The following is a 26,838-nucleotide window of genomic DNA, read 5'->3' as shown; positions in this document are numbered from 1 at the left end:
AGCAGACTTTGCTTCCCGCGGCGCAGAAAGCACCAAAACGACACGACAATGCAAATGACAACATGATTGTGCAGTTGCACTTGGCACTATAAACAACCGAACCACGAGAACCGATTCAACATCACTGTACCGATTCGCATTTAAACCTAAAGTGACCTCAATTTACATTTACAGCTGCGAATTGTTGATTCCCAGAATAGTTATGCAGTTTTTTGTTCAATTAACCCTATCTGAGTCCATTTCAAGGCAATATTCGTGTACAAACAACCCAGTTTATCTTGCTCTCCGAACGCGGAAAGCACCATTAGGCAGTCTGCTGTCAAAGCTAGTGACAATTGTTTTGCTTTTGCCAGCGGATTGATCGTCAACCTCTTTTCTCGGTGGAATGTTGTACATGTTTTAAGCATAAATTTTGATCTCATTAGTGTAGAAAATAATGGTAAGTAGAAGGGCTAAAGCTGGTGCCATTCGTGTTCGCAACAATGTGCAAACTACGGGCTACGTACTGTGTAATTGCTACGAACCGTGATATCGGGCTATAGTGACGTCACCAACAGTCTACAGAGAGCCCTGTGCAAACAGAGGCGTCTTTATCGGGGAAAACTGTTTTATCAAGCATGATTTTTCGTTCCCCTGTAGCTGCAATTTATGCTACTGTTTAGCCGTCAAGGCAAACTGCGGCTTCAGAAATGGTACGTCGCGCACTCGGACAAGGTAAAGAAGAAGATTACCCGGGAACTGATCACAACCATTCTGTCCCGGAAGCCGAAGATGTGCTCGTTCTTGGAATGGAAAGACTGCACTATCGTCTACAAAAGGTGCGTATCGTAAGCTTCGGAATGAGTGTGACCAATAAACTCATGTTCTTCTCTGGCAAATGCTTCAGATACGCCAGCCTGTACTTTTGCTGTGCGATCGAACAAAACGATAACGAGCTACTAACCCTGGAGGTGATTCACAGATACGTGGAACTGTTGGATAAATATTTCGGGAGTGTAAGTATCGCGTCGTTCAGTTTGAACCATCTTTATACTCGGGGCAACTGCATTGTTCGTTTGCTTCGGCAAATTGCAGGTTTGTGAGCTGGACATAATCTTCAATTTCGAAAAGGCTTACTTCATACTGGATGAGCTGCTCGTGGGAGGCGAGATACAGGAAACGTCCAAAAAGAATGTCCTCAAGGCGATAGCTGCCCAAGACGTGTTACAAGAGGTCAGTACACCAGATGATTCTTACGATATATAATGCCTCATAATGCCAGAACGTAAAAACGATACCATCGGATAGACTCTTGCCAACACCATCTCACCCAAGGCCGCTTTAAAACACAAAACAAAGCAACGGAACGTTCTTTTTACATTGCATCATATTGCTATCAGATATCAGCCTCTACACACATCCAGAGACACATACACACATACATACATGCATATGCTACGCCAGCTCCGTTGCGAGTGCGCCGAAACTCGTGAAATAATCATAAGCAGTTGTCGTTTCGCTTTTTCTTTTTGGCAGTTCGATCATACAGATCCTCATCGCCACAATGCGCTACGAGTTGCTTAGATGTGTATTTGTATTTTGTTTACATAGTCCCACCAAAAACAAAGATTCGAAAACAGTAACACGTTCTGCTTCGTGTTTGTCGGTTGCGTTACGATGCTCTAGACTTAAGTTTAATTATCTTTTACCTAGCTAGCGTTTAGAACTGTGTATGTGCTATTATTTTTATTCGTTTGTTTTAGTTAGTTTTTTATTCTGTTATGTTAAAACTGTTACTTTGTCCTTCTTCTGTTGTTTTGTTCTGTTGAAACATTGAGTGCTGTGCGTTAGCAAATTACAAACTTCTTGCCCAATACCAAAAATTGAATCTTTGCTCGTGGCCTCTGTTTTGTTTTGTATTGTATAAGGCGCTCTACATAATATAAGATGAAACCGGTTCGTGTCGAAGCTTCGGATCTGTAGTGTAGGAAAGCAGTGCATTGAAGTGTTGGGATGCTGTTGGTAGAGAGCCAATAGGGAAGTAAGGCACTATTCGCGCATCCCATCATCCCGATCCGTGGTAAACGGCTTAGCTTAGAGAAGTGGAGCAAGTTTTTTGTCCACCAACAGTGCCTGTCTAGTGTAGTAGCAAATGCTTAACCATTTCAACTGAACGATCTTCAGTGCTACGAAACGCTGCATGACGGATGATCCGTATCCGTAGCTATACTTAAATATCCCTTGTGTAATTATAAAAAAGAAAATCCTCTTGCATCCCTTTTTCGTCTCTGTTTCCGCGTATCGAACGGTAGTCTTGCTCGTGTCTGCTGTCTGGAGGAGGTGCATGTACCGGAATGCGCTACTAATACATTAATGGGTGGGCTAGTGTTGATTTTTGTAGCTATCATATGTTGCCCTACTTTCTGTACTTTGAACTGTTCTGCATGTTGTAGGTTGTAATAATCACTAAATCGCAACGGCAAAAAAAGAAATCTCTACAGCGTACGGCACGTCTATTTCCTCTTTATAACCTCTGAATAATCATTGGTGTATGCGTTGACTTGTCGCCATGGCGACGCGAGACGCGGTTTACGAAAAAGCTTACACGCTTACTGGCCCGCTCAAGGCCTGTTTGGATGGACGAAATGACTGCTTCTTCATTGCTTTAGACAGCCAATACTGATGATACACGCTCGGTTGATAGTTCAAACAGTATTTCATCCTTTTCTCTTTCTCTCTCGTTCTCTTTTTCTCTTTTTCTCTCTTTTCTCCTGTTTTCCTTCTTCACTTTCCGATCTATTGTTTGACACTGTCCTGCGCCCACTTCCGACGGTTGTTGTGAGTGTGAATCAATTGGAATGCCACTGGGCACCCCATTGGCAACAAATGGCACTTAATTTGCTGTGAATCAAAATGAGTCACACCAAATACCGCTTGCTGTTTGGTTACAGGATTTAAACGAGACACTAAACTGATAATCAGGCGTACATGATGTGTAGGTAGCTTTGTAGCGTAGCATCCGGTTGACACTAGCAACTTGTTTCGTTCTTTGGTTTGTGATTGAGCTCTGGTTACGTTTCGCATCAACTTACTACGATGGTGATGTCGTTGTGCCGCCATGCTATTTTAGCTTGAAACGAATTCCGTACGTAGTGCCTGTACCCAAGCGCGCCATGTCGTCACATTCTTGGCTTATTTCGAATTGTCTCTCCCGAACCGTTGATTGTTTATAGCGTGAACTCCACCATTCCGTGGCGCAAATGGTTTCAACTTCTGTTTTCTGTTCTATTTCTTTCGCTTTCGTCGCCGCATCCTGCCAACGCACACGTGCAGCAAAAGGAACTGGAGTGCTAGTGCACACGAAGCAACTTGTGCACCACTATCTCTCTCTATTTCTCTCTCTCTCCATTTCTTGCTGCCCCACCACGCAACCTTCTTGTCCTGCTATGAACATAATCGGCCACCGAAATTCTCTGCAAGCGCGCTTGAGGCGAGGAATTGGGGCTAATCGTAGGCGATGCTTATTTGAACGCCTGTCGATGGGTGTGTGGTATCTGTCCGGTAGCCGGATGTCGCAGCAAGCAAAGGCAAACAGCGCTGTAAATATATCTCAATGCCATGGGTTTGGATACACTTTGTCCCTTAATACTTGTTTGATTCGTATTCTCGAGTTATGGTTCATTCTGGTTTTTGTTTTTTGAAGTTACTTTTCATAATTCGCTCAGTTGTAAAGCATCGCTTCGATACATTATTTGGTTTCTAGCGCTCAACTTTTACCGCTTATATGTATTTCGACAAAAGGGAACACACTCCTATCGGGTTGTTGTTGGGATGCTCGTGTCGAGCGAGTTTTGGTGCTTTCATGCGTTTCTGTTACGATCACTTTCTGGTCTGCGATCATTCCGCGAAACACCACAAATTCAACATATTTACCAACTCCATTTTGCAGGTTTTAGATGATGAAGATTATTTTCTAGTGTACTAAGTACCCCAAGACACTCGACCCCAGACACACACGCACACACAGCAGAGACATGCCAAAAGAACGCTTTTCACACCAAACAAACACCCTTCGAGCGAGAGGATTTCCTTTTTTATTCTTTCATCCATGGCGCCAGTTCACTGTGAGTGCACTGGTAAAACGCTAGAGGTTAACGTTAGTAGAAAAATATCTTACCGAAAGTCCGGGACCCTATTCGAACGAGGCGAGCTGTGCGCTATTCCCAAACGAATCAAGAGCGTACGTAGTCAAAAGCCGGCGATGGTTTTTAATAAATTCAGCAAAACCGTGCAACAGCTGCGTGGAAAACAAACTACAGGTCAAGCAAACAATAGTCATTTATCACGAAGAAGTACAGCAGCCAACAATAACACATGTAACCAAACCTCTCTTAATCGTACATCTTAAAACACTTCATTCTTAGGACTAAATATATACTGAACACACAATATGCTCTTATTTCTTTTTCTTCTGATTTCTCTTCACTACCGATACAACCACCACTTCTATAATGGGGGTTAGAAGTTAGACTTGGGATTGATATCTTCTGTTGGTCCTTTTGGTCGCACAATTTAGTGTAGTTTTGACCTCTTTCGCCGATGCATCGAAGGCTTTCTGTTTATCTCTTCCCGTTTTTTTCTTTTCCTTTCTGTCCCTGTTTGCGACATTAAATTAAATTCAAATTGAAGTTCCAGTTCCGTACCGCATGCATGAACATTGCACGAACGTTCGTAGAAGTGCACACCGTTTCTTTGTCCGTTAATAGTAATTTAGATTGATCCCTCTTCTTCGATTTAACTGTGTCGTACGCCGTTGGCGCCTCGTGTGAAGCATCCGCTGTCTGGCTGTATTATTCACCTATCTCGCTATCGCAAACGTATCGGTGGGTAACAGGTTTGCATAAAATGTCTCTAGGTTGTAAATATTCTGCTCCTTCTACTCCCTCCAACAGTACACGGGAAGTAGTGCTCCTCCTGGGGGCCAAGTGGTGCGTAGCTTTTAAGGCATGATCAGTGGATTAGCGTGTCGATGGGTGACAACTAACAACGGACCGCAACAAACAACTTTAACATTAGGCCGGTGAAGTAGTGAATCCCCGCAGTGGGCCCCATTGGTTTGTGTGCGTGTGTACGTGGTGACCACTTGCTGCCCTTCTTCTCTCTCTCTCCCTCTATTTTGCTCCCTCTCAACTGTCGTTGAACCCAATCGCCCAACAATCAGTAACACACATACCCTTCGCCCTGTGGCATGCTTTCAAACCTGGCCCATCCTGGACTCCGTGGTGGTCCGCGCATGGTCGTACACTAATTCGTCGAGGATACGCGATGGCTATGTAAATACGCGCGCTACAAATGATTAAACCACTATAAGCCCTCCTTCTTTCCACATCTTCGGTGCGGCCATTGCCCATCCAAGCCTTGCCCAGAACCAACCAAACCAAAAAACCGCAAACATCTGCAATTCCCGTGTGTACATTGTATTTTTGTTTTGCCTAGGACGAAGCCGCGGACGGAGCCCTAAGAGATATTGGACTGCTCTGAGCACACGATCCAGCGACGAAACTCTGCCTCCCCCCGAAATCCTAATCCTTTTTTCTAACCACCCAAACTTCCAACCAGAATGGACCAAGCACAATATCCCACAATGCACCACGTTAGGTAGACTAATTCCGTTCCGATTTGGCCGGCAACCGTTGGGAGGGCCGTTATGGACCCCCGACAGTTGCGCCGTTGTACTATTTCGTGAAGAAGCTGGCGAAGCCTATTTAGTTGATTCCTTTCCCTCCGGAGATGGGTGTAGACTAGTGTAAGCGTAAGGAACGTAAGTTCTACAATAAAGTTACCGGAGAACTGTACGGTTCTCTTATTGATGCCATACCGATTCCGACCGATTTGTTGCGCGGTCAGCTTTCATACATTGTCCCGCGGACAGCGATGCAGCTTCCCTATACTAACAGCCTACTGTAAAGCTATAGTATCATTGCCAAATAGTATTTTGCGTGCAATTCGTGGAAAGACAGTCGAACCGAAAGAAGGATTCGCCCGACTACCGATCTGTCTCTAGGGAAACGCTGTAATGCAATCGCTCAGTACCACTCTCTCTCTTTCTACGCAACTGTACCATGGATTTGGTTGGCCACCCGGTTTTTCCCCGATCCCCACGAACTTTTCTTCTCATCAACGCTCCGCTGCGCTAATACGCGCCTTCTTCTGCTCCTTCGAGTTCTTTCTAATCGCAACAAATCAAAACCAAGCCCCAAGCTAGCCCAAGACAAGCAACCGACAAGGTACGTAATGTGTGTCTGTGTGCCGTGTGTGTATGTGTGCTAGCGTGCGTGAACGTAAACATGTTTGCGTGCGCAGTTTCCGTGTTTTGTGTTTGTTGTTTAACTCTCCATGCGCGCGAATTTCAAGCCAAAATCAAACCTAACACACCGTAATGTGCATCGATGCTAGTTGTTGCCTGACTACCTCACCTATCCACCTATCTATTAACACAGCAGCTGCCATTAGTTCGTTAGCAAAAAGGCACACCTTCTCTGTTGTAGTAGTTCTGTTCTTAGTTCCGTTAACCCCTGGTCCTGTTGGCCACGTCGCGCGTACTAAACTCAACAAACGGGCGGGGCGCTGTCCGTTTGTTTCACCAGCTTTAAAGAATGTGGCCTCTTTTTGACTAGTAACTACTCCTTCTTCACACTAGATCCCGCACCGCACGCGTCCGTCTTGCAAGGATTGCAATTTTAGAGAGCAATTTTCGTTTTTGTTCTGTTTTACATTACTCATAACAATACTTACGTCTTTTCTTTTCGATAGAACGTTGTTATGCTACAACAGTTAATACAAAGTTTTGCCAATACTCTCCTGAATACATGAAAAAGGCACCATCGGAGGAACAGTCCTTTCGAAGAAGACCAATAATTTTAGCTCGAAACAATTTGCTCTTTCCTTTCTGTGCCTGCACTGCGTCCAAGCTGTACTGACCAATCTATTTCGCTCTCTCTTAGGACGAAACACCGCAAGGATTCTTCGAAGATCATGGCCTCGGATAGGCGGCAGCCGGTGACGCCGAAACGGGACGATGGCTTGCGGCTCATTCCTAATGCGGCTTTGAAAGGGTTTTGTTGCGATTTTGAACCCAAGCTCAGATCATTTCTTTGGTTCTCTTTCGCTTCCTAGTGCAGTGCAGTATTTGAAGCCAATCTAATTTAGAGTGCATATCAATTTGCTAGGACGACAACATTTGCACAGTGCCTTTTATCTTAGATTTTACTAGTTTTGTTTGTTTCGAAACTCGATCACTATTTATCCTTTTCACTTACACACCATCACTGGACCCCAATACTTTCGGTGTGCACAGGAAACGTGTAGCGTCCCGAATACGACGCGGCTTGTGGCTAGTAGGGAAAACTGCGTACGAAATCCACTTTGTACTTAATCTGTAAGATAGTTCGCCAACATTTCCATCAGCCCGTACCCGTACCGATCGCTTTCCTTCGGGCATGTTGCACTTCGGTGTCTTTACGGTTTTCCCGGAGCGATTCGTACGGGCGTCATATGGGTGTTTGAATCACCTCACCATGATCAAAGAAGCGACCTACATCAACGTGTAGCATTTATTTAGTGTAAAGTATCTTCACGATAAAAGTGTTAGCTCGTGTATTCCTGATAAACTTATTGAAAACCAACAAACGAAACGATTTCTAATAAAATTAGAACCTAACAGCATCTGCGTGTGCGTGTCTGTTTATTTCATGTGGGGTCGTTAAGTTTCACAGGTACACCAATAAAGCGATTGAAGAGTAACTACAAATTCCGTGGTTAAATTCTGCACATTCAGTCGGGTAAGTACCAGCAACACGGACAGAACTGCAGCTTTCGTCACTAAGAAATCTAATCATTATTATATTCTTTTCCTCAAAACTGATTGTTTGAAATCATCACTGCCACAGTTGATCCACGGGTCGCCCCTGGGTCGACATCGGTCGGTCGGTCGACGCTCTGGTACTGCCCGCTCCATGACGGCCGCACGGCGCAGAAGCGCGCCCCAACAACAGTGGCCACTCTCGGCGAACGCAACCACGCATGGTGCAAGATGAATCTCGGGCTCTCGACAAGTCTCTCGCTGGGTGCGTGCGTGCAGACGCTCCTCTCTCGTTCCGTCGGGATCATCCCGAAATTCGTTGGAAAAGCGGAAGATGTGAATGCTGAGCAATCATCCCGATCTGGGGGAAAATCACGGCCAAAGAGAGAGGCAGCACGCATGCTCTCTCTGCATGCGTGATGCTTTAGAAAATGACCCGAAGGCGCCTACTTTTCCTAGTATCTAATGTACAGTGGGTAGAACATTAGAATATTCCTTCATTCGTGATGACAGCCCAGCCAAGAAAAGTAGGCCTCGCTCCACGATCTCGGTTCGTTCGAGGTGAGATGAGCGTTTCATCTCACACTTTTTGACGTCTGATTTTCATCCTGGCACTTTCGCTCACGGCTGGCTCTCTCTCTCTCTTGGTTGGCCTAGGCCGCGAACATTAACCACCAAGCAACGTGGGGAAAACTCCGAGAGAGAGGGCAGTTTTCCACGCACTACAACGAAAGAGAGAGAGAGCGCGCGAGAGCGAGCGAGTATCGACGTTTTCCTGGCCGTGGCGCGAGCATCGCAGACGGGACCGACACCGAAAACGGGGGAGTATCTCGGTCGATCGGCAGCAAAAGTGGGCTCAGTTTTCAACCTTTTCTCGCCCCGAGCCCGTGTGTCATCCGGAGCGACGTCGTCGTAATGGTGACAACCAGGGAGCACAAAATGGAGCAACCTTTCCTGGCGTGCGCCCGGGACGCGTCGACGGTGGCCCCGAACCTGGCCGCCCCAGTGCTGGCGACGCTGGTCGCCGCTGTGACCACGGCATCGGCCCCAGCCACTGCGCCCACCGCTACAACGACGATGCTGCTGGCATCCGGATCGGTGCCGCTGGCGCTGGTGCTCCCGGCCACGGCCTAAACCTGCCGTGCCGTGTGACGCGCTCCCGTTCGCTCCAGTCGAGCGGCTGCTGCCAGTTTTGGGGGGCCGCGCAAGGATACTCGAAAGGAAACCGTGACCGACCCGCGTCCGCCGCCCCTCCCCCAGCCACCGCGCTGGCCACCAGCCGCCTGGCCGACCAGGCGACCCCAGGATCCGGTTTGGGTGAGAAGAGGGTGAACGACGAAGACGAGCGCACACACGCGAGAGTGTTGGGTGAAAAACAAGGACAATGTGTGGTGGTGCACCAGTGTGCGTGTGGGGAGCAAAGGATGCCCAGTGAAGGAAGCCCCTGGCCACGGTAAGAGCGTGAGTGGAGGGTAGCAGGCAGAAAAGGTGAACGAAGCTCGCATCATAAATTTCATAACCAGGCCCCGAGGCCCCGAGGGCCCGAGGGCGAAGGATCATCCGGAAGGGGAAGCGGAGGAGCAGGGAAAAGTTATTAAAAGGCGGCCGGTGTCCCCCAAGGCCTGCTGCGGACGGGAACGGGCCCCGGGGTGAAACAGGTGAATAATGTATCGGTGACCCCGGTTGAGGTGACCGTGCAAGAGGGCACACGGTTCCTCGGTCCACGGCCACACCGAGGTAGTGTGCGTGTGCGCGCGCGCGCGCCCGTCCGAAACCTGTGTCTGTGTCTGTGCGTGTTCCGTGCTTCTAGTTCTCGTGATGTGCGCGCACCAGAGCGAAGGACGCCGAAGAAAGGTTGATGAAGATATTGTGCTGCTGCTGATCAAGATGATGGTGATGGTTGTGCACGGACGCACGCACGGGACGCGTGGTGGTGTTCACGGAGGCCAAAATTGGAAGTGGACCCATTTCTTTCCCCCCCCCCTTTATCTGTGTGCGCTTTGCTTGGCTTCAGCTCGGCGATGGAATCAAAGTAGCCGACGGCACGGCTGAGCTCGATTAGTCCGTGGTGGAGAGCAAATGTTTTCTCTCCCACTCTCCCTCTCTCTTTCACTCTCTCGCTCACTTGGTGCTAAAATTATCTCCCAATCCCGAAGCAGCCGCCGGAAGTGTAAGGTCACTAGATCAATTTTCCTGTGTTTCCCGCACGACTGACTAGGAAGGGGGGCACGGTGGTGTCCGGGATCCTAAAAATCAGTGCCATCGGTGCACCGGAAGTGCGCACCGAACGCCAATTGGATTTGTTGGCCACCCGAAACGATGGAGTGCTGCGAGTTATGAAATGCTCTCTGGTCTCTTTCATCGCCCGTCAGAGATCAATGTAGGACAGCGGACTCGCAGCAGGCGCTCACACAGCGCCTCAGCATCAACAGCTCGTCCGCCCGAGTAACGGACCCCCCTCCAGCTCCAGCTCCAGCCCCCCTTGGGGACTCCTTGGTTCCGCGGACTGCGATGGCCGTTTATGTTTCTATTGCACACACCGTTTTTGGCCGTGTCCGTCCCAATTTTTTCACAACATTTTCAACACTCCATGTTCCGAATGGGGGGGGGGGGCGCTCAAATCGAGGGGGGATCCTGCGCGCGCCCGCGCCGGTGCTCACCGCACACACTCACGCGCGCTCCCCAATCGTGTTTACGAAGACTGCGTGCGTGCATGTGTGTGCAGTGGTGCGTGCGTGATATTTACTCCGCGTGCACTCCGGCTGATCCGGGGTGCCGCCTCTGCCCTTTTAGATTCCGTACGTCCGTTCGATTCCGCTCGGAAAATGAGCTACCCTCCGCCGGTCACTCACGCCGTTCACTTGTTGTACCCACCATCGGTGAGTGAGTGATTTGTTGTAAATATTTTCCATCGCTCGGCCACCCCCCGGGCGCTCAGTCTCGTCTGCACTCAGCTGACACGGTTCGGCGTGGTGCGTGCGTGCGTGCACGCTAGTATCTGTGTTGGTGGTCATGGTGAAATGAGTTTTTCTCACCGCACGGATCGACCACGAGCACCGTGAAGTGTTGAAGAAGCTGTTGGTGGTTGGTGAAGAAAGTGGAAAACGTTGCTCGACGGTGGCAGTACCCGACGTGTGCGCGATGTGTGTCTACTTTGTTCCATTGTGTGCCGATACCGAATGCCTAGTGCTGCTGCGGATGGATGAGGTTCGATGAGTGCGTTTAGGAGGGCACGACGGCGTACGAAAAAAATGTGCCATTGGCAGGTCCTTCGTTGGTCGATCCGTTTGATTTGGTGCCTCCGATGCTACCGGTGCGCTAATCGGCAGACCATCGAACGTCATTTTCTTTAACCAATTGCCCACGTTTTTCTTTTTCCAGTCCTGACGACGCGGCAGGTGACGTAAAAAGTGAAGTGAAAATCTCCAAACAGGGTCAGCGATGAGAGCCCGGGCCTCTCACGCAGTGTGCGAAGAAGGTGGAAACTAGACCGTGGCCAGCCGAATGTGGAGCATGTGAGTGGATCGAGAAGTGTATGAGTAAGGCCAAGGAAAAACAAACAGTTTGTCGTGCTGCCAGACACAGGGCAGCAGGAACAATCGAGGACAGGTGTTGTGAGAGCCTCGTTCTAGCCCAACAGTAGAAGGCCAAGTGGTCACCAGCGTGCCCGTGGCCGCGCTTCCTGAAGGGGAGTCCCGAGAGGCCCGCCGGAAGCCCCCAGCCCCCCAGCCAACACGGTTCTCGGTTCGGCTCGGTGTTTCGAAGTGACCGTCGTCCCGCCAGGCGATCCCCGTACCGTTTGACTGCCTGTGTCCCCGAACCAGCTGCACGCGGCTGCAGCTTCAGTTGCGTGCGTGTTGGTGGTGGGTCGTTCTATGCTGCTCCTGGTGGTGGTGGTGGTGGGATTCCAACGGAACCAGTGACGACAGCAGCCCCGCTCCCCCGGATCCCCCCGTTAGGGTTCCACCCTCCCATGGCAGGGTCGTTGGAGGATTAAAGAGAGAGGGCCCTCGACATCGACGGCCATCGGCACGGGGTGCAGTGAGAGTGGGCCATGGATGTCGGTGGCGGTACTGCTGCCACCACGACTACTACCACTTGTTCGAACCGACCCGTGTTCCTGGTCACCAGCCAGAACCAGAACCAGAGTGATCTGGAATGATCCGTTCCGCCTCACACCGCTGAAGGAGGCAGATACCGAAACCAAGGCCACCCTCCCGGAAGTACTTCCGGAACCGGAAAGCGGAACACCAGAAACAGAAAGAGAGAGAGAGAGAGCGAGGGAGAAGAGAAGGGAGAAGAGAAAAAGACACAGCCACCGAACACAGAGTAACCAAACCTAGCAACCAGTAACAGGAAACATCTACCAAAGTCCAACACGAAACAAAACAAGAAACGAAACAAACAAACAAACAAATAGTCAACTGATCCTAAGCGAAACGCCTACCCTTCCGTCAGCCGGCCCCATTCAGGCGGCGTCATCGTGTCATCCGTGTTCTCGCCTCGGCAGCGACACTCTGTCGTCATCACTTTCATCGCCGTCGTCATCGTCGTCGCTGCCGCCGCCGCCGCCGTCACCGCCAGCATTATTGCATCGCCACATCGCACCACCATCAGCAGCAGCATCGGAAACAAAATGGCGAGCGGCGAGCATACGTTCGGAAGAAAGACATTTCACAAGCCAACCTATTGCCATCACTGCTCGGATCTGCTGTGGGGTCTCATCGGACAGGGCTACATCTGTGAAGGTGCGTGCGTGCGTGTTTCTGGCTGCTGCTGCTGGCTCTCAGTTTTTTCTCTCCACTCCACATCCTCTCACATCTCACATCGCTCTCTTATGCTTGATCCGTTACTTTCTCTCCATCTCGCGAGCCACTGCTTTTGTTACTGCCTCTTGTGATTTTAATCTCCCCGGCCCCCTGTGATCGGTTTTCGGTATTTTTTTTTTCGTTTCGCAACTTTATTCGCAATAATCGATTTGACATTTGATATTTAAACCTTCGGAGCGTCCAGGATTTGTCTGACCGCCCGGTTGTTCCAAATAAGTTCCCGAGTAGGTAGTAGGCGCCTTGTCAAGTCTGGCAAATCGCACGGTTCGTTTGCCTGTTTGCCCCAGAAAAGAAAACTGGCAATTGTGTCATGTTTAATGTATAATTTAAACCTGTATGATCTAAGCCAACTCGGTACGGTTTTGAGCACGCAAACATTCCCGTCGGACAGTCGGGTTTGGATCGAGCTTGTCCATCTGATATTCGTTGGCCCGCTTCGCCCAACGTTCAGGGTTGTAATTTATCAAGATTTACTGGTGCGGCTGCGGCGAGTCATGCACAATTATCTTGATGGCGCAGGCCTAGGCAAATAGAGTCGAGTCGTCCCGTCTCCCGTGAAGCGCACGCTGCATCGGAACGGCGTTCGCGTAAATCCCCCGGACCCCGGTCGAAAAGTCCCTTCGCGGCCCCGTGAAGATGAAGGGCTTTTCATGCGTCATCACGGTTTCATTGCCATCACGGGCCCCCTGTACCGTTGGCCAGTTGGCCATACCACCGGCATCCCACGGTGTGGGGATCGCGTCTTAAGGGAGTGGTAGAAAATAGATTCAATGCTGCAACACATCACTTGCCCGAAACGCTAACGTAAACAACACGTGGAATCGGCCCTCGGCATCGGTTGACGTAGTTTTATCAACGTCCGCACACAGTCGCCAGCTAAGTACGGAAACTCACGGAAACATCGGAGTAATGTTTTCCAAACACCAGCCCCTGGAGTGGCTGGTTAATTTATATTATGCACATCACCGTTCGAATTCGATCCGCTCAAAGTACCATGCGTCTCCATCGCTCGATCGGAGTTTTGTTTTCCTAATTTTTCCCACAAACTAAGATTCCAGACGGGTGCCAAAAAAAAATGTAGCTCTCAATCCAAGCCTCGAACCCAACAACGGGCGCAGTAACGCACCGGGTGGCGTAGCCAACTTAGGTTGACGGTTTAAAACAGACTGGGCGCCTCCTTTTCCTATTCCGGCCCACCGAGAGCCGTTTCGTTTAATTTCCCCCGCAAAATCCGGACGCCAAACGTCGTGGAGGTCTAGTTAAAGTTCATGGAACATGATTTATTGTTATTGAGTTGGCTACAGTAACAGTAACTCACGGGTCAGCCCAAGACACATCGCTCTCGAGTCCACTCACTCTCACTCGTGGCGCGCTCTCACGCTAGGTCCCCAAGCTTCGAGTCGATACCGATAACCCAGTTTTATCATTTCCTCCTCTCGCACCCACCTTCATCCGCTTGGCCGGCTCATCGCTCTCCATGTGTGTGCTTGCAGTGTGCAACTTCGTGGTGCACGAGAAGTGCGTGTCCAACACCGTGACACCGTGCCTGGGCATCGCACCGTACCTGATCCGGAACCCGGTGGCGCACTGCTGGTCGGAGCCGTCGCACCACAAGCGAAAGTTTTGCTCCGTGTGCCGCAAGCGCCTGGACGAAACGCCCGCCGTGCACTGTCTGAGTAAGTACTCCGTCGGACCAGGCCAGCTTCGCCAGTCTGCCCATAACCGGTCTATTCATCCGTTCGCAGTATGCGAGTACTTTGCGCACGTCGAGTGCCAGGACTTTGCCATACCGGACTGCAAGGAGAATGCCACGTACGTGCCGGGGAAGGAGCTGGGCCACGTCAAACACCAGCACCACTGGCGCGAGGGCAACCTGCCACAGTCGTCCAAGTGTGCGTACTGCAAGAAGACGTGCTGGTCGTACGAATGCCTTACAGGTAGGTCCGTTACAGGGAGGCCGCCCGGGAACCGGAAGCCTGTGACCCGGAACACACATTCTAATCGATCTGCTGCGGCGAACTCTCTGCTCATCCGTTGACAGGTTATCGTTGTGAATGGTGCGGCACCACGACGCACGGCGGCTGCCGGAACAACATCCAGGCCGAGTGCACGTTCGGCACGCTGCAGCCCATCTACCTGCCACCGCACGCCGTGTCCGTGCCGCGAACGGAAGTGCCAATGGAAGCCATCATCGGGGTGCAGAACCGCAACAAGGGCACGCCCGGCATCCAGCGAGACTATTCGTGTCGTAAGTGTCAACCGGCCACCATATCAAACTCTCTTCGCCCCCTTCTCTCTCTCGCTTCGAACCTTCGCCACGGATAGGCTACGGGTCGGCCATGTTTAAGGTTCACTGCGCCACGCCACCGATGCTTCCTTATCCGACTTGTTGCCCGAAATGTTGGTTGCCTTTCTTCTGACTCATTTCACTCTTCGCCATCGACTGTCCGATGGGCTCCTCATCGGGCCTTCTTTAATATGATTTCTATTTGATTCTTCTTTTTTCCTCTCACTCTCTCTCTCTTTTTCCTTCTTTTTTCACCTCGTTTTCGCTTGAATCCATTTTCTTTCTTTTCTCTATTCATTTTCATGTCATTTTCATCACGAACCGACCGGGCTCGCACTTTCTCCCACATTTGCGCCACCTCCTGTACGTATCTCGCGCGCTCTCTCTCTCTCTCTCTCTTTTTGTCTCTCTGTTTGTTTGTGTGTCTGTGTCAATGTATGTGTGTGTCTGTGTCTGTCCGCTCGCTACGTGTCCACCTTGCGTTTGGGGTCGGTCCATCCATCCTTCGTTTCGACCCGGGTCATTGGGGTCGGATTGAAGCGGAACTGTGGACGATCGGGATGTACGGTACGGGCAACGGCAGCACCGAGCGGTTGCTGCAGAGCGTCGAGCAAGAAGAACGGAAGCACAGCGCCGGCCAGCTGTCTCCGCCGGTGTGCTTCACGTTCTACGACGACGACGATGACAGCGCCAGTGTCACCAGCCACCAGCACCAGAGCCAGCCAGCGCCGGAGCCACCGCAGCCAGAGCCGCAGTACCACAGCGACAACAGCTTGCTGCTGGCCGTTGGGGACGAGGGGTTGGTGCGGCCAACCCAGCGCACCCGGAACCTGATCCATCCGGCCCTGCGCCGCACCAAGGTGGCCTACGATCCGGCCGGCGGTCTGGTCGTGCGTAGCCGCTCGTTCCAGGACCACTCCGATAGCATTCCAAAGCGGCTCGCGAAGCCGAGCTACAGTCCACGGTTTCTGGCGCGCTTCCGGTACCGGAAGAAGCACCACCACCAGGCGCCTCCATCGCTGTTCCGGCGGTCACCGTCACCGCCGGACCACCTCGACTGCGGCACGTTCGGTGGTTCGATCCGGGCGGCGCTAGCACCGGTGCTACCGCACGCACCTCCCACCGTCCGGCCGCTGCTAACGGTTATCGGGGTGAACGGGGACGAGCGGGAAGCCTCGTCGTCCTCGGCTGCCTGCTCCGACTACGACCTGGTCGAACCCCGGTACCCCGGAGCCCGGCTGACGGTTGGATCGGCGATGGCGGCCACTGGCCGCTGGCCGCTCGACTCGAGACGGGTCGCGTCCTACGATGACGTCAGTGAGTTTACGTTCATCGATGACGATGGATCGGACGAGGTGCAGGTGGACCATGAACCGACCGAGACCGACGGTAGCCTGGCGCAGGTACCTCTGTTATCGCCGCCACCACCGCTGGGCACCCGTGACGTGCCGTGCCGCCCAGCAACGTTTCACAGGGCGCACCAACAACAGCATCACCAACACCACCACCACCACCAGCACCATCTGCTCGGGCGGCTCCTGCGCCAGATGCGCAAGTGCTCGATGGGCTGGAGCAAAACTGGATGTCGCGTCCGCCGAGGTGTGCATTTTTTTTTGTTGTTTCGTTTTGGTTCACGCTTCGTTTTGGTTCCGTTCTGTTTGGTTCCGGTTCCGTTTTTCGGGTGTGTTTGTTGTACCGTTTAGTTATCGTTTGTTTTTGTTGCACAATGCTCTCTACGTTCGTTTGTTTACAATTGTTTTTCTTTTCTTCTGTTTTGATCGATTTGAGCGGTTGGCTTATGTATTTTCTTTTCCGATTTTGTTTATTTTTATGTTCCTCTTTCTTTCCATCGTTTATCTTCTTTTCTTTCCTTTTTTTCTGCCACGTTTAATGCCGTGCTTATCATTTTATTAACCCACACGCTAGCGAGCGAAAGAACTTAACCTACGCGCTACCTGCGAATCGAATCCGTCTAGAGATTAACAAAGGCGCGCTGCTGCTACTGTATTGGTGTGTGCGAGAGAGCCCACTAACCGAGCTCCTTCGGGACTGCCAACTAACCTGCCTGCCTGCCAGCCAGCAAACGATCGAAGTAGGCATGGGTGTTGAACCGAACTACTGCGCTGACGTTTCGATCTGACAGCTCGTGGTTGGTGTTCTTGCGTTGCTTCGTTCCCTTGTCGGACGTTTTTCGCTGCTGGAAGATCCTTAGACCGCCACCCCCCGGGTAGCCACTCCTGAGTGTTCCCGTTTGATGCGCTGTCCCCTCACTCGTTCGCTCCCCGCTTCTTACAGGTGCCGTGAGGCGGATTAGGACGGCAATGACACATCGAACAGTGCATCGAAAACTACTATATTGTCGCTCATACGTTCTCTCTCTCTCACTCTCTCTCTTTCACTTACTTCTATTGTCCTGCTCTTTCCCACTGCTTTCCACTGTGTGACCCACCGTGTATCCGCTTTTTCCGATCGTGGCCGGCACGGTGTGCAGCTCGCAGCATCTCCGAGGAGATAGCGTTGGAGAACCGCTACCGCGACGATGAGTACGTCCCGAAGGGCGAGAGCAGCAGCTCCGGCACTCACCCGAAGCCCGATTCTGCGCACAAACCCGACAAAGATAAGGATAAGAAAGATAAGGAGAAGGAGGAACGCGATGAAGGTACGTACCTGCCTGCGTGTATGTCTGTGTGGACTCCGTTTTGAAAGGGGACTCCGGCCGTGGCCGTGTTTGAGTGGCCATTCGCCCAGCTGAACGTGGCCGTGGCCCCCCCGCCTCTTGGCTAGCTTACTTTGCTGACCTATAAATATGGCCAAAGCGTAGGATAATCGCTGAACACACAAACACACACGCCCGCTGGTCCTTAACTCCCCCTCCCTGGGTTTCGGTCCCGGTTTCCCGTTGCAGAAACAATCAAGGTATTCGACGGGAACTGTTCATATCGAAGAAGAATATTTAGAGCCATCACCGTACCTAGAACTTGCTCGCTGGAACAACTCTTGACCACCGCCTTGAGGGCCTTCCACATAGCCAGGGATCCGAACGTACGTAACCGACCGTACCAGACCACCACAAGTCCCGACTAACTGCCATTGTAATCGATTATCTCGTTGTAGCTATTTTTTCTCACCGACGTCTACGGCGACGAGGTCAGACTGCAGGATCCCATCCCGGTGCCAACACTGCACAGGGTGGAAGGCAAACGACCGGCCACCTACCTAAGATTTCGGTTAGTTTTCTGGGGGACGGTGTACCGGACGGAACGAACTGTGTCTAACTGGTCCTGTGCTGCTCCTCAATTCCAGCGACAAGGAGAACGATCATGGGTTCGTGCGCGTCTACCCGGGCAAGCTGCAGGTGGAGAACGCGTACGTGATCGTGCCGGTCGACAACGACACCACCGTGAAGGATCTGATCGGTGAGTCGCTGAAGAAGTTCGGCCTGCAGAGCCACCAGATCGAGGACTACCGCTGCTCGGAGATCCTGCTCGACCGGGGCGTCACCGAGCGGGTGCTGTCGTGGAACGAGCGACCGTGGGAGATCATGAAGCAGCTCGGCAAGGACTCGATCCGCCAGATGGAGCTGATGCGCTTCTACCTGCAGCTGAAGCAGGACCCGCACGGCCCGAACCTGGCCCTGTTCGTGGGTAACCTGCCGCCCGGGCTGTCGCAGCGCAACTACGAACACATTCTGACCGAGTTCCTGGGGTTCGAAAACAAGTTCAGCAGCATCGGGCCCATCTACTACGAGTACGGTTCGCTCGTGATCACCTACGAAAATGCATCCAAAGCGGTACGCGTTGGTCGACCCGTTGGAGCCCGTTGGAGCTGACTCACACACCCTTGATGTCCGCTTCTTTCCCCACACAGGTTCGTGCATTCCAAGCCCTGCGCGAGTCCAAGTACGAGGAGAAGCACCTGCTGGTGCTGCTGCTGCCGAACATCGAACCGAGCATGGTGCCGCCCGGGGTCCAGCCGCTGCTGGTGTTCGTGAACGTCAAGTCCGGTGGCTGCCAGGGTCTAGAGCTTATTAGTAGTTTTCGTAAATTATTAAATCCATATCAAGTGTTTGATTTGGATAACGGAGGACCACTACCGGGGTAAGAGTGGGCCCGCTTGAGCGATGGGGGGGAGCTGGGACCGAACCTGAGAACCGCCTGACCGTCTGTCTTCCGCAGGCTGTACGTGTTCCGTCACATTCAAGACTACAAAATCCTGGTGTGTGGCGGCGACGGTACGATCGGCTGGGTGCTGCAGTGTCTGGATAACGTGGGCCAGGACTCGGAGTGCTCTAGCCCACCGTGTGCCATCGTTCCGCTCGGTACCGGTAAGCTCGCCACGCTCCCGTCTGCTGCCCTCCGCTGCGAGTCGCTCCTTACTAACTCCGTCTGCATCGGTTTTAGGCAACGATCTGGCCCGCGTACTGCGCTGGGGTGCCGGCTACACCGGCGGCGAGGACCCGCTCAATCTGCTGCGTGACGTGATCGACGCAGAAGAGATCCGGCTCGACCGCTGGACCGTGGTCTTCCACCCGGAGGACAAGCCGGAGGACGCGACGCCGAAAGCGCAACCCAACTCAACCGGTAAGAAGAAGAAAATACAACAACAGCAAACCCAACAGCAACAGCAGCACCAGCAACAGCACCAGCATCCATCGGTGGCGATCGTGGCCACCAACCCGGCGCAAGGTCATTTGCTATACCGTTATTGCACCGCCGCCTGCCTACCGCATTCGCCGTCCGGCCGGCACTGTAACTTGTTGCGTTGTTGGTTCTGTTTGGTCATCTTGTTTTGTTTTCGTTCCGTTAGTTTGACTCGCCTTACCCTGTTCACCCGCCCCGTTCACCTTCACTCTCGCCGCGCGCAACAGTAACGCGCGCCCTCCGGTGGTGCACCTCCATCGGAGAGTGGCCCTAGCCTGTCATCTTTCCACCCCCAGAAGCATCGCATCCTTCCGTATCGCAGACAGCAAGCAAGACCCCTGTGTGTGTTCTGATTCTGTGTTGTAACGCCTAGGACACCACGAGCAGCAGCAGCAGTAACACCAGCGCCCCGCACCACTTCCACACTAACATGTGCCCGGCAGCTTCCCAGTATTGGGCTGGCCAGTAGTAGTGTAGCAGTAGGGTGGTCCGCCTAGTGTTTGGATTCCGAAGATGGAAGGCGCAAAATATCGATACTGTGGCTGTAACTCCATCCTCACCACTTTGGAAATACGTTTTTAATATTCCCCAATTTTCTGTTAACGTATAGCGTCCGGTTTCGTAGTTGGAATTCAATGTTAAAAATCTTACTAAATGTGTACAATTTGCAGAATGAAGTTTGACATTTTAAAAGTCAAGTAATCGATAGTTGCCAAAATCCAAACACTTGATGGAGCATCCTCTACTTAGTTTCTTATGCAGACTCCCTCGACAATGCCTCGATCTCCGGACTCTGTTCAACAGGCTGCATGACGTTCCTGGCTCTCAGTAATGAGTATTCCCAACCCAGTATTCAAGGCACCTAGGCTGTTCTATCTACATCATCGATCTCTTATGCGACTGGTCTAATCACACAACGGTTCGAGGTGGCTGTTCTTCGCATGTCTCTTGTTGCTTAAGTTGGAAGTTTAACAAAAGTAACTACACGCTTCAAGAAGGTGGCCGGCCCTTGAAGCCACTGCTATCGCTGCTAACCTCTCTATCCACACACATTAACTACTAAAACAAACAACCACTCCCAGAGACACGATCAGAGATGGATGTTGCTGTACATACTGTTGTAGGTCGGTTGATGTTGTTGTTGATATGCTCGTTGTTGTGACCCTTCGATGTGGATGTGTTCGATGTACCTCCGAGCTTCGCCGGAGTGTTGTTTTGTACTTTGCGACCCGCAAAGAACAATACAATCACTTGAAGCGTGAAGCACTTTTCGGATCCGACACCCAACCTAATACTGTCCCCGAATCCTCGAAATCCCCGCCAGTTGTCGGAGGGGCACAGAGCGAGGACAATTCGCAGATCTTCGTGATGAACAACTACTTCGGCATCGGCATCGATGCCGACCTGTGCCTGGACTTCCACAATGCGCGCGAGGAGAACCCGAACAAGTTCAACTCGCGGCTCCACAACAAGGGCGTGTACGTGAAGATGGGCCTCCGGAAGATGGTCGGCCGGAAGATGGTGAAGGAGCTACACAAGGAGCTGCGGCTGGAGGTGGACGGGAAGGTGGTGGAGCTACCGCCCGTCGAGGGTATCATCATACTGAACATCCTCAGGTAGGTAGTGAATTTGCCAATCGAACCGCGTCAGGTTCTCACTGAGACGTTTGGCGTTGTCTTTGTTACTAGCTGGGGCTCCGGTGCCAATCCGTGGGGTCCGGAGAAGGAGGACCAGTTCAGCAAACCGAACCACTGGGACGGCATGCTGGAGGTGGTCGGTGTCACCGGTGTCGTGCACTTGGGCCAGATACAGTCCGGGTTGCGTTCCGCCATGCGAATAGCCCAGGTAATCCCAGCATTCTCCCTGCGACGTCATGCCGTGCCGTTACTTTGATCGTTTACTTTTTTCTTTTAGGGTGGTCACATCAAAATTCATCTTCATTCCGACATACCGGTGCAGGTCGATGGAGAGCCGTGGGTGCAGAGCCCCGGAGACGTGGTGGTACTGAAGTCGGCCCTCAAGGTAAGCGCTCCCAGTCCAAGCCGCTTAGGCCTTTCCCCTGCTAGCCGATAGCTCTCTGTAGAGTAGATACTTAATGATAACAAAAAAAAACAAGCTCTGTACAGTATTTTCCGTTTCCGTTTCTTTCGTGTCCCGAGCATGATCACGGGTTTGAGTCTCCTGCTCCAATCGTAGCACCTATCGCACGCTTCTGCCGTTTCCGTGTCCCACATATGTACCGTGATTTTGTTTTCTTTTATGCACACCAATCTCATTCTTCTAACATCCGTTTTGTAAATGTTCACAAAATTCCGCATGCCACTTTTCGATCTTACCACACAAAAACTATACTCGGGGCATTTACGTTTCCAATTTTGCGTTTTTATGGTGTACAAACTTATCTCGTTCTGTCGCTGGTTCTCTGGCAGCGCTCACCGTTTTGGACGCATTCGGACTCGATTTGGTTTGGTATCGTTTTTTTTTATTGGGTTTCGTTCAATCCTCCTCCTGTTGATCCGCCGTCAAACTGGACACTGGTTCTGTTTAAATTTGATCCATTCGACCATTTGTTGTGTAAAGGTTAGACCAAAACCATCTTCACCCACCAGGCACACTCGGAACTAGAAAACGAACACCCTTATAATTTGCATCTGAACTGATTGGCCATGTCCAGACTGGCGAGAAGCAAGGGGCGAGCGGTCCCCGGATCCGATGGGTCCGCGAGCCCGCTGCTTACTCGAGCTCAGCAGCAGCACCTCCAGAACACGAGACACCTCTTGCCAAAACCATCCAGTGCTCCATGCTTAATTAGTTTGAAGACAGTTTTTCCCTCATTTGCCTCATTTTGCCCGATGTCTTCGGGCACGTACTCGAAGTCCACTTACGAGATGTAGATGTGGCACAAGTGCCTGTGTATGTAGCTTAAAGTCCGACACCCGACGCACCGACTTCTCGGGCAGCCAGAGCTGCGGGTGCCAGGAACGCTCGACTTGACTCGAGTGCCCAACCGACCGACTGACCCGTGCGCGTCCGTGTTTTGTGTGCATATATGAGTGTGCGCGTATGTGCGCGTGTGTGCGTGTGTGTCGTGTAACTAAAACATAAGTCAATAGCCGATACGATAGAGCTGCAAGAGCTGTCCCCCGCATCAATGTCCCCGAACCCCCACCCCGCCCTCTGTTCCAATACTCACCCACAATAAATGCTATTAACTTTCCACATATAGGCAACGATGCTGAAAAAGATTAAGAGCAAACGGAGGCTCACCGAACCGCATATCTCGCCGGCCGTGGCGGGCTTCTCGCAGGGCGGCATGGCTCCAGAGAATGGCGATCGCGATAAGGATGCCCTGAGCGGAACCTAGAGTACCCGTCCGTCCGGTCCTAGCTTTCTTTTCTCCTGTTTTCTGTAATTCAGACCGAGCGTGCAGCCGAGCCGAGTGATGCGCCGCGGCGCTCGGAGACCGATCGGAAACAAACAAATATACAGACACACACCCACACACACATGCAGAGATCGGATTGGCCTGAGGGTTCCGGAGCGGACCGGGCCAAGGGCCAAACACCCTTAGCATAGCTCTCGCCCTATGTCCCTACGTTAAAACTAAGCTTAGTGTAGTGTGTAGAGTATCGCGTTCCCCAAAGTCTACGCTTCGTCAAGTTTCGTTAAGCTAGGTTGCTACGGAAACTGTTGCTATTATGCCCCTACTGTAAGGTTTCGGAATCGGAATTGCAAACAGACGGTGGTCACACGGCTCGAACGCCCCGATAGACTGTTAGGAGTGCCAGGAAACCGAACCGCACGAATTTAGTGAACCCGAATGAAGAGTACCCAAGCAGCAGCTGTAGAAAGCCCAACCACGAGCCCAGCAGCAAGTAGTTTGCAATGTTGCCAAGGCAACCACGCGTTTTCCGTGTCTCAGCACCATTTCATACCACCCGTACTCTCTGTCTCCCGCTCTGTCTGTGGCTGATTTACCGACAGCTGGAACCTCGATCGATTGACTCGGCACGCACACACAGTAGTAGCAGCAGTATGGCCTCCATTTTTTCACAACACACCGCCCGTAAAACACAGTCCTTAGTCCTCCGGCGACCATAGTGGGCCCGACCCGAGACCAAACCCATCTCACGTTACACGCCGACCATCACACGCCAGTTCTCCTTTTCCCCAACACGATCATTAGTTAAGAAATAGTGTCTGTTTTAGTTGGTGACGAATCTCGAACCGTTTCACAGTTTGCTCTGTTCAAGTTCTCTCTGTATCCATCGCTATCAACCTCTTCTTCACTCTCACTTGTTATGCATCAAGCTTCTTATTTTAAGTCGTTCCGACGCCCTCAGTTTGGGTGCAGTGGGCTTTTGCCAGCTTCTGGCGGGCCTTTGGGGGTCGCCCGATTCTGTTTGCCCATCACCGCACTATGAAACCTATTCTACTAACATCTAGTTTGAGATCTGTTTTTTGAACGTTGTTGACCAGTTTTGCATCTTCCCCAATGTATTGAACCTCTATTTACTCTACGCCGTTTGACTTGTTCGATATGCGCCGATTGCGTTTGTTGCCTCTGTTTGAACCTTTGACTACCTCTCTATTGCTACCAACTTCCTTCATTTTGTTACTTTTCGTTCCGTTCCGTTCTCGTTTTCTCTTTCTCAATGGAGTATTGCAGTATTTCGTGAATATCGTTTTGTTTTCGGTTTGTGGTTTGTTATTCTCCACTCCTTGTTTCGTCCGTTTAACGAACCGTTTTGTTATCATGTTCGCAAAGTTTCATAGAATTTGCCAGTAGCAACCAGCTCCCGTTCTCGTTCCTGCTCGGAACTGTTCGTTACACGTTTCTGGCTGGCTGGCGCGAGCAGTTTGTTTGTGTTTTGCAATTGTGATTGCCTTGTTTAACATTTCTGTTCCGTTTTATTCTAATGCTCTGCGGTACTGTTTGATTGATACTGTTCCGTTCCGTTCATCATTTTGTTCGCTTTAGACACGCTCCTGTTGCGTACTTGTTCCCTTTTTGTTAGGTACCAAAAAAGAGTTTCTTGTTTTTTTTTTGGGTTGCGAAAAGTTCCCTGAATGATATCCGGTCGATATCGACCGGGACACCGGAGCTACCAGCGAACGCGAAGCGAGATGCTATAAAATGGTTTTTCGATTCTTCTCTCTTCTTTCTCTTGTCGTGGACGTGGACGTGCCAAAAACACATCAAATCTTGACTCCCCTCCCAAATGATACCCCAAATACTCCAAAACATGCGAAAAAAAAACCCGGAAATGTAATTAAACACACACCGATTTGTTCACACGTCCGCGACGTCGGCGGCGGCGTCGTCAACTCCGGGTCCTGGGACTGAATCGGGACTCCGACACTGCGCTGAACCATCACCAACAACAACAATGGACGCACAATCCGACCACAATGAAATGCACCACTCTCTATCTCTCTCTCTCTCTGTCGCTCCCGATCGCAACACAACAACACACAAACACGACACGCGAACAATATTTTACTACCACGTGGACCGGACGGTGCGTGCGTGGCGCGTATGGCGGCCTCACCCTCACCCGCCAACGGGGGCAGGCGACGATGTTGAAGAAGATGAAGGGCAAAATGAAGCGACGGAACACCGAGCCGACGATGCAGGTGATGGGCCCGTCGGGCATCCAGATGACGCTGGCCGCCCCCCAGGAGCCCGACGAGGTCGACTCCAACAATACGGATTTTTGAATATGGTATAACGAGCGATTAATTTAACGTGCTTTTCGGTGCGTTTCCCGAACTCCGACCGGAGGGCGCGAAAGCAGGGCGAGCCGGCGGAGCGCTGCCTTGGAAGGTGGCACGAGAAAGGGTGACCACCACCTACCGACTTACCCAACAACCATCGTCCATCACCGCCCCAAACGCACACTTACTTCCGTACGCACAATGGCGCCCCAGGAACCAGGAACGCACAACGCGGGAGATGGGCGACCGCACAGGATTCCGATCGCCGGTTCAAAATATGTTGGCTAGTGGGAATGGAGGTGTTGGTCACAAACGGCACGGCAGTAGTTGTGTATGTGTGCACCGAGGATGTGAGTCCGTTTGCGCCGCGCAGCCAAACCAACCATAAAAACCGTAGTAGACCGTAGTGGGGCACCGCGCCCAGCTAGAGGGGACGGCCCAGCCGGTGAAGCGTGGTGACGAAACCGTTAAGTGTAGTGTAGTGCAACCAGTAACACGAAACCGAGTATTAAGTAGCTGAGGTACGAGAGTAAGCAAACCTGTCTGAGAGCAAGGTAAAAGTTAAATAAATAAAATAGAAACGTACGAACACTCCACTCGAATCTCGCCACCCAAAAAGCGCAAACTAGTCACAAGTAGCCACGCAGACAGCCACAGCAAGTAGTAGTTTGAAAACAAACCTCTGCCCCCCGAGATCACTAGCAACAATCATTAAGCCAATAGAGAGCGAAGGACCTGGCCGTGAAGGAAGTGGCCAGTACACTACTGTACAGCGCGAAACGAAACTCTATGTATATGTCCGTGTCCGTGTAGACAATCCGCGTGGATAGGGCTGGCCGGACCGACGGACGGACGGGGTGCAGTGAGTAGGAACCATTCGTAGTAGCGTAGCGTCGTAGAAGCAAACGGGGGAACGGATTTCGCGGAAGAGGGAGGAGAAAGGAATCCGTGGAACCGGCGCTACCCAATAGAAACCCCAAATTCCAACGACCTAGCGTTCACTTGCTGGCCGCCAGCTAACCCGAGCGTTCTGTACAGTACTTTGGACTTAAACCGTATCCAATCGGCAACCACCACAGACACACAAACATACACCACACCACAGAAGATAGCGCAGGTACGGCATCAAGCCCCGGAAGGCGATGGAAGCGAAAGGGACACCCAACCACCACACCACATACACACCTACACGCGTGAAAGGACGTTAAATTAATGGCTCTTCAGTTCAGCTCGAAACTAGCACAACCGGGACATTCACCAACCGGAAAATGGGAACCGGACGGCAAAAGGAAGGAAGGAAGGAAGAAAATAAAAACACACACGTGTAGGGCTAATAGACACATTAAACGTAAAAGTAGGTAAAAACTGGAGAGGACACAACTAACTTATCAATATCGATGTGTAGGTGACCGAGCGAAAGCGAAGCATAAGCGATATAAATAGCGCACGGAGCCGGCAGCTGGAGCCAGTAGCTTCCGTTCCCTATTCTGGTTCCGTTTCACCCTCCCAACCCCCACCCCAAAA

At 51.5% G+C, this 26,838-nt stretch overlaps 2 protein-coding genes across 8 annotated transcripts; both read left to right on the top strand.

Annotated features, from left to right (window-relative positions):
- The first annotated feature begins 367 nt into the window (after positions 1-367).
- Positions 368-7,680, top strand: LOC131211811 (AP-1 complex subunit sigma-2). 7 transcript variants are annotated; one of them, XR_009156916.1, is made up of 6 exons: positions 368-439; positions 640-818; positions 887-995; positions 1,075-1,212; positions 3,313-3,578; positions 6,984-7,680. XR_009156916.1 is itself a non-coding variant. In XM_058205438.1 (6 exons), the coding sequence occupies exons 1-5, from the start codon at positions 437-439 to the stop codon at positions 2,952-2,954; spliced, it is 453 nt and encodes a 150-aa protein (XP_058061421.1). In that variant the 5' UTR covers positions 368-436; the 3' UTR covers positions 2,955-2,974; positions 6,984-7,680. The 7 variants fall into 7 exon arrangements, 6 of the variants coding, with proteins under 6 accessions (XP_058061421.1, XP_058061419.1, XP_058061418.1 ...); XM_058205438.1 differs by lacking the exon at positions 3,313-3,578 and adding an exon at positions 2,931-2,974; XM_058205436.1 differs by lacking the exon at positions 3,313-3,578.
- A 4,796-nt stretch (positions 7,681-12,476) lies between these two features.
- On the top strand, positions 12,477-25,317 carry LOC131207101 (diacylglycerol kinase theta). Its single transcript, XM_058199710.1, has 16 exons — positions 12,477-12,588; positions 14,163-14,345; positions 14,415-14,606; positions 14,711-14,917; positions 15,497-16,555; positions 17,448-17,615; positions 17,862-17,998; positions 18,071-18,183; positions 18,260-18,746; positions 18,824-19,053; positions 19,132-19,280; positions 19,357-19,641; positions 20,921-21,212; positions 21,285-21,441; positions 21,511-21,618; positions 25,171-25,317. The coding sequence occupies exons 1-16, from the start codon at positions 12,477-12,479 to the stop codon at positions 25,315-25,317; spliced, it is 4,026 nt and encodes a 1,341-aa protein (XP_058055693.1).
- Positions 25,318-26,838: the final 1,521 nt, after the last annotated feature.

This window comes from Anopheles bellator, chromosome 2 (genome assembly GCF_943735745.2).
Source record: "Anopheles bellator chromosome 2, idAnoBellAS_SP24_06.2, whole genome shotgun sequence".
Classification (NCBI taxonomy): domain Eukaryota; kingdom Metazoa; phylum Arthropoda; class Insecta; order Diptera; family Culicidae; genus Anopheles; species Anopheles bellator.
Note: the sequence above shows the minus strand (reverse complement) of the source record. Positions and strands in the feature narration are given on the sequence as shown.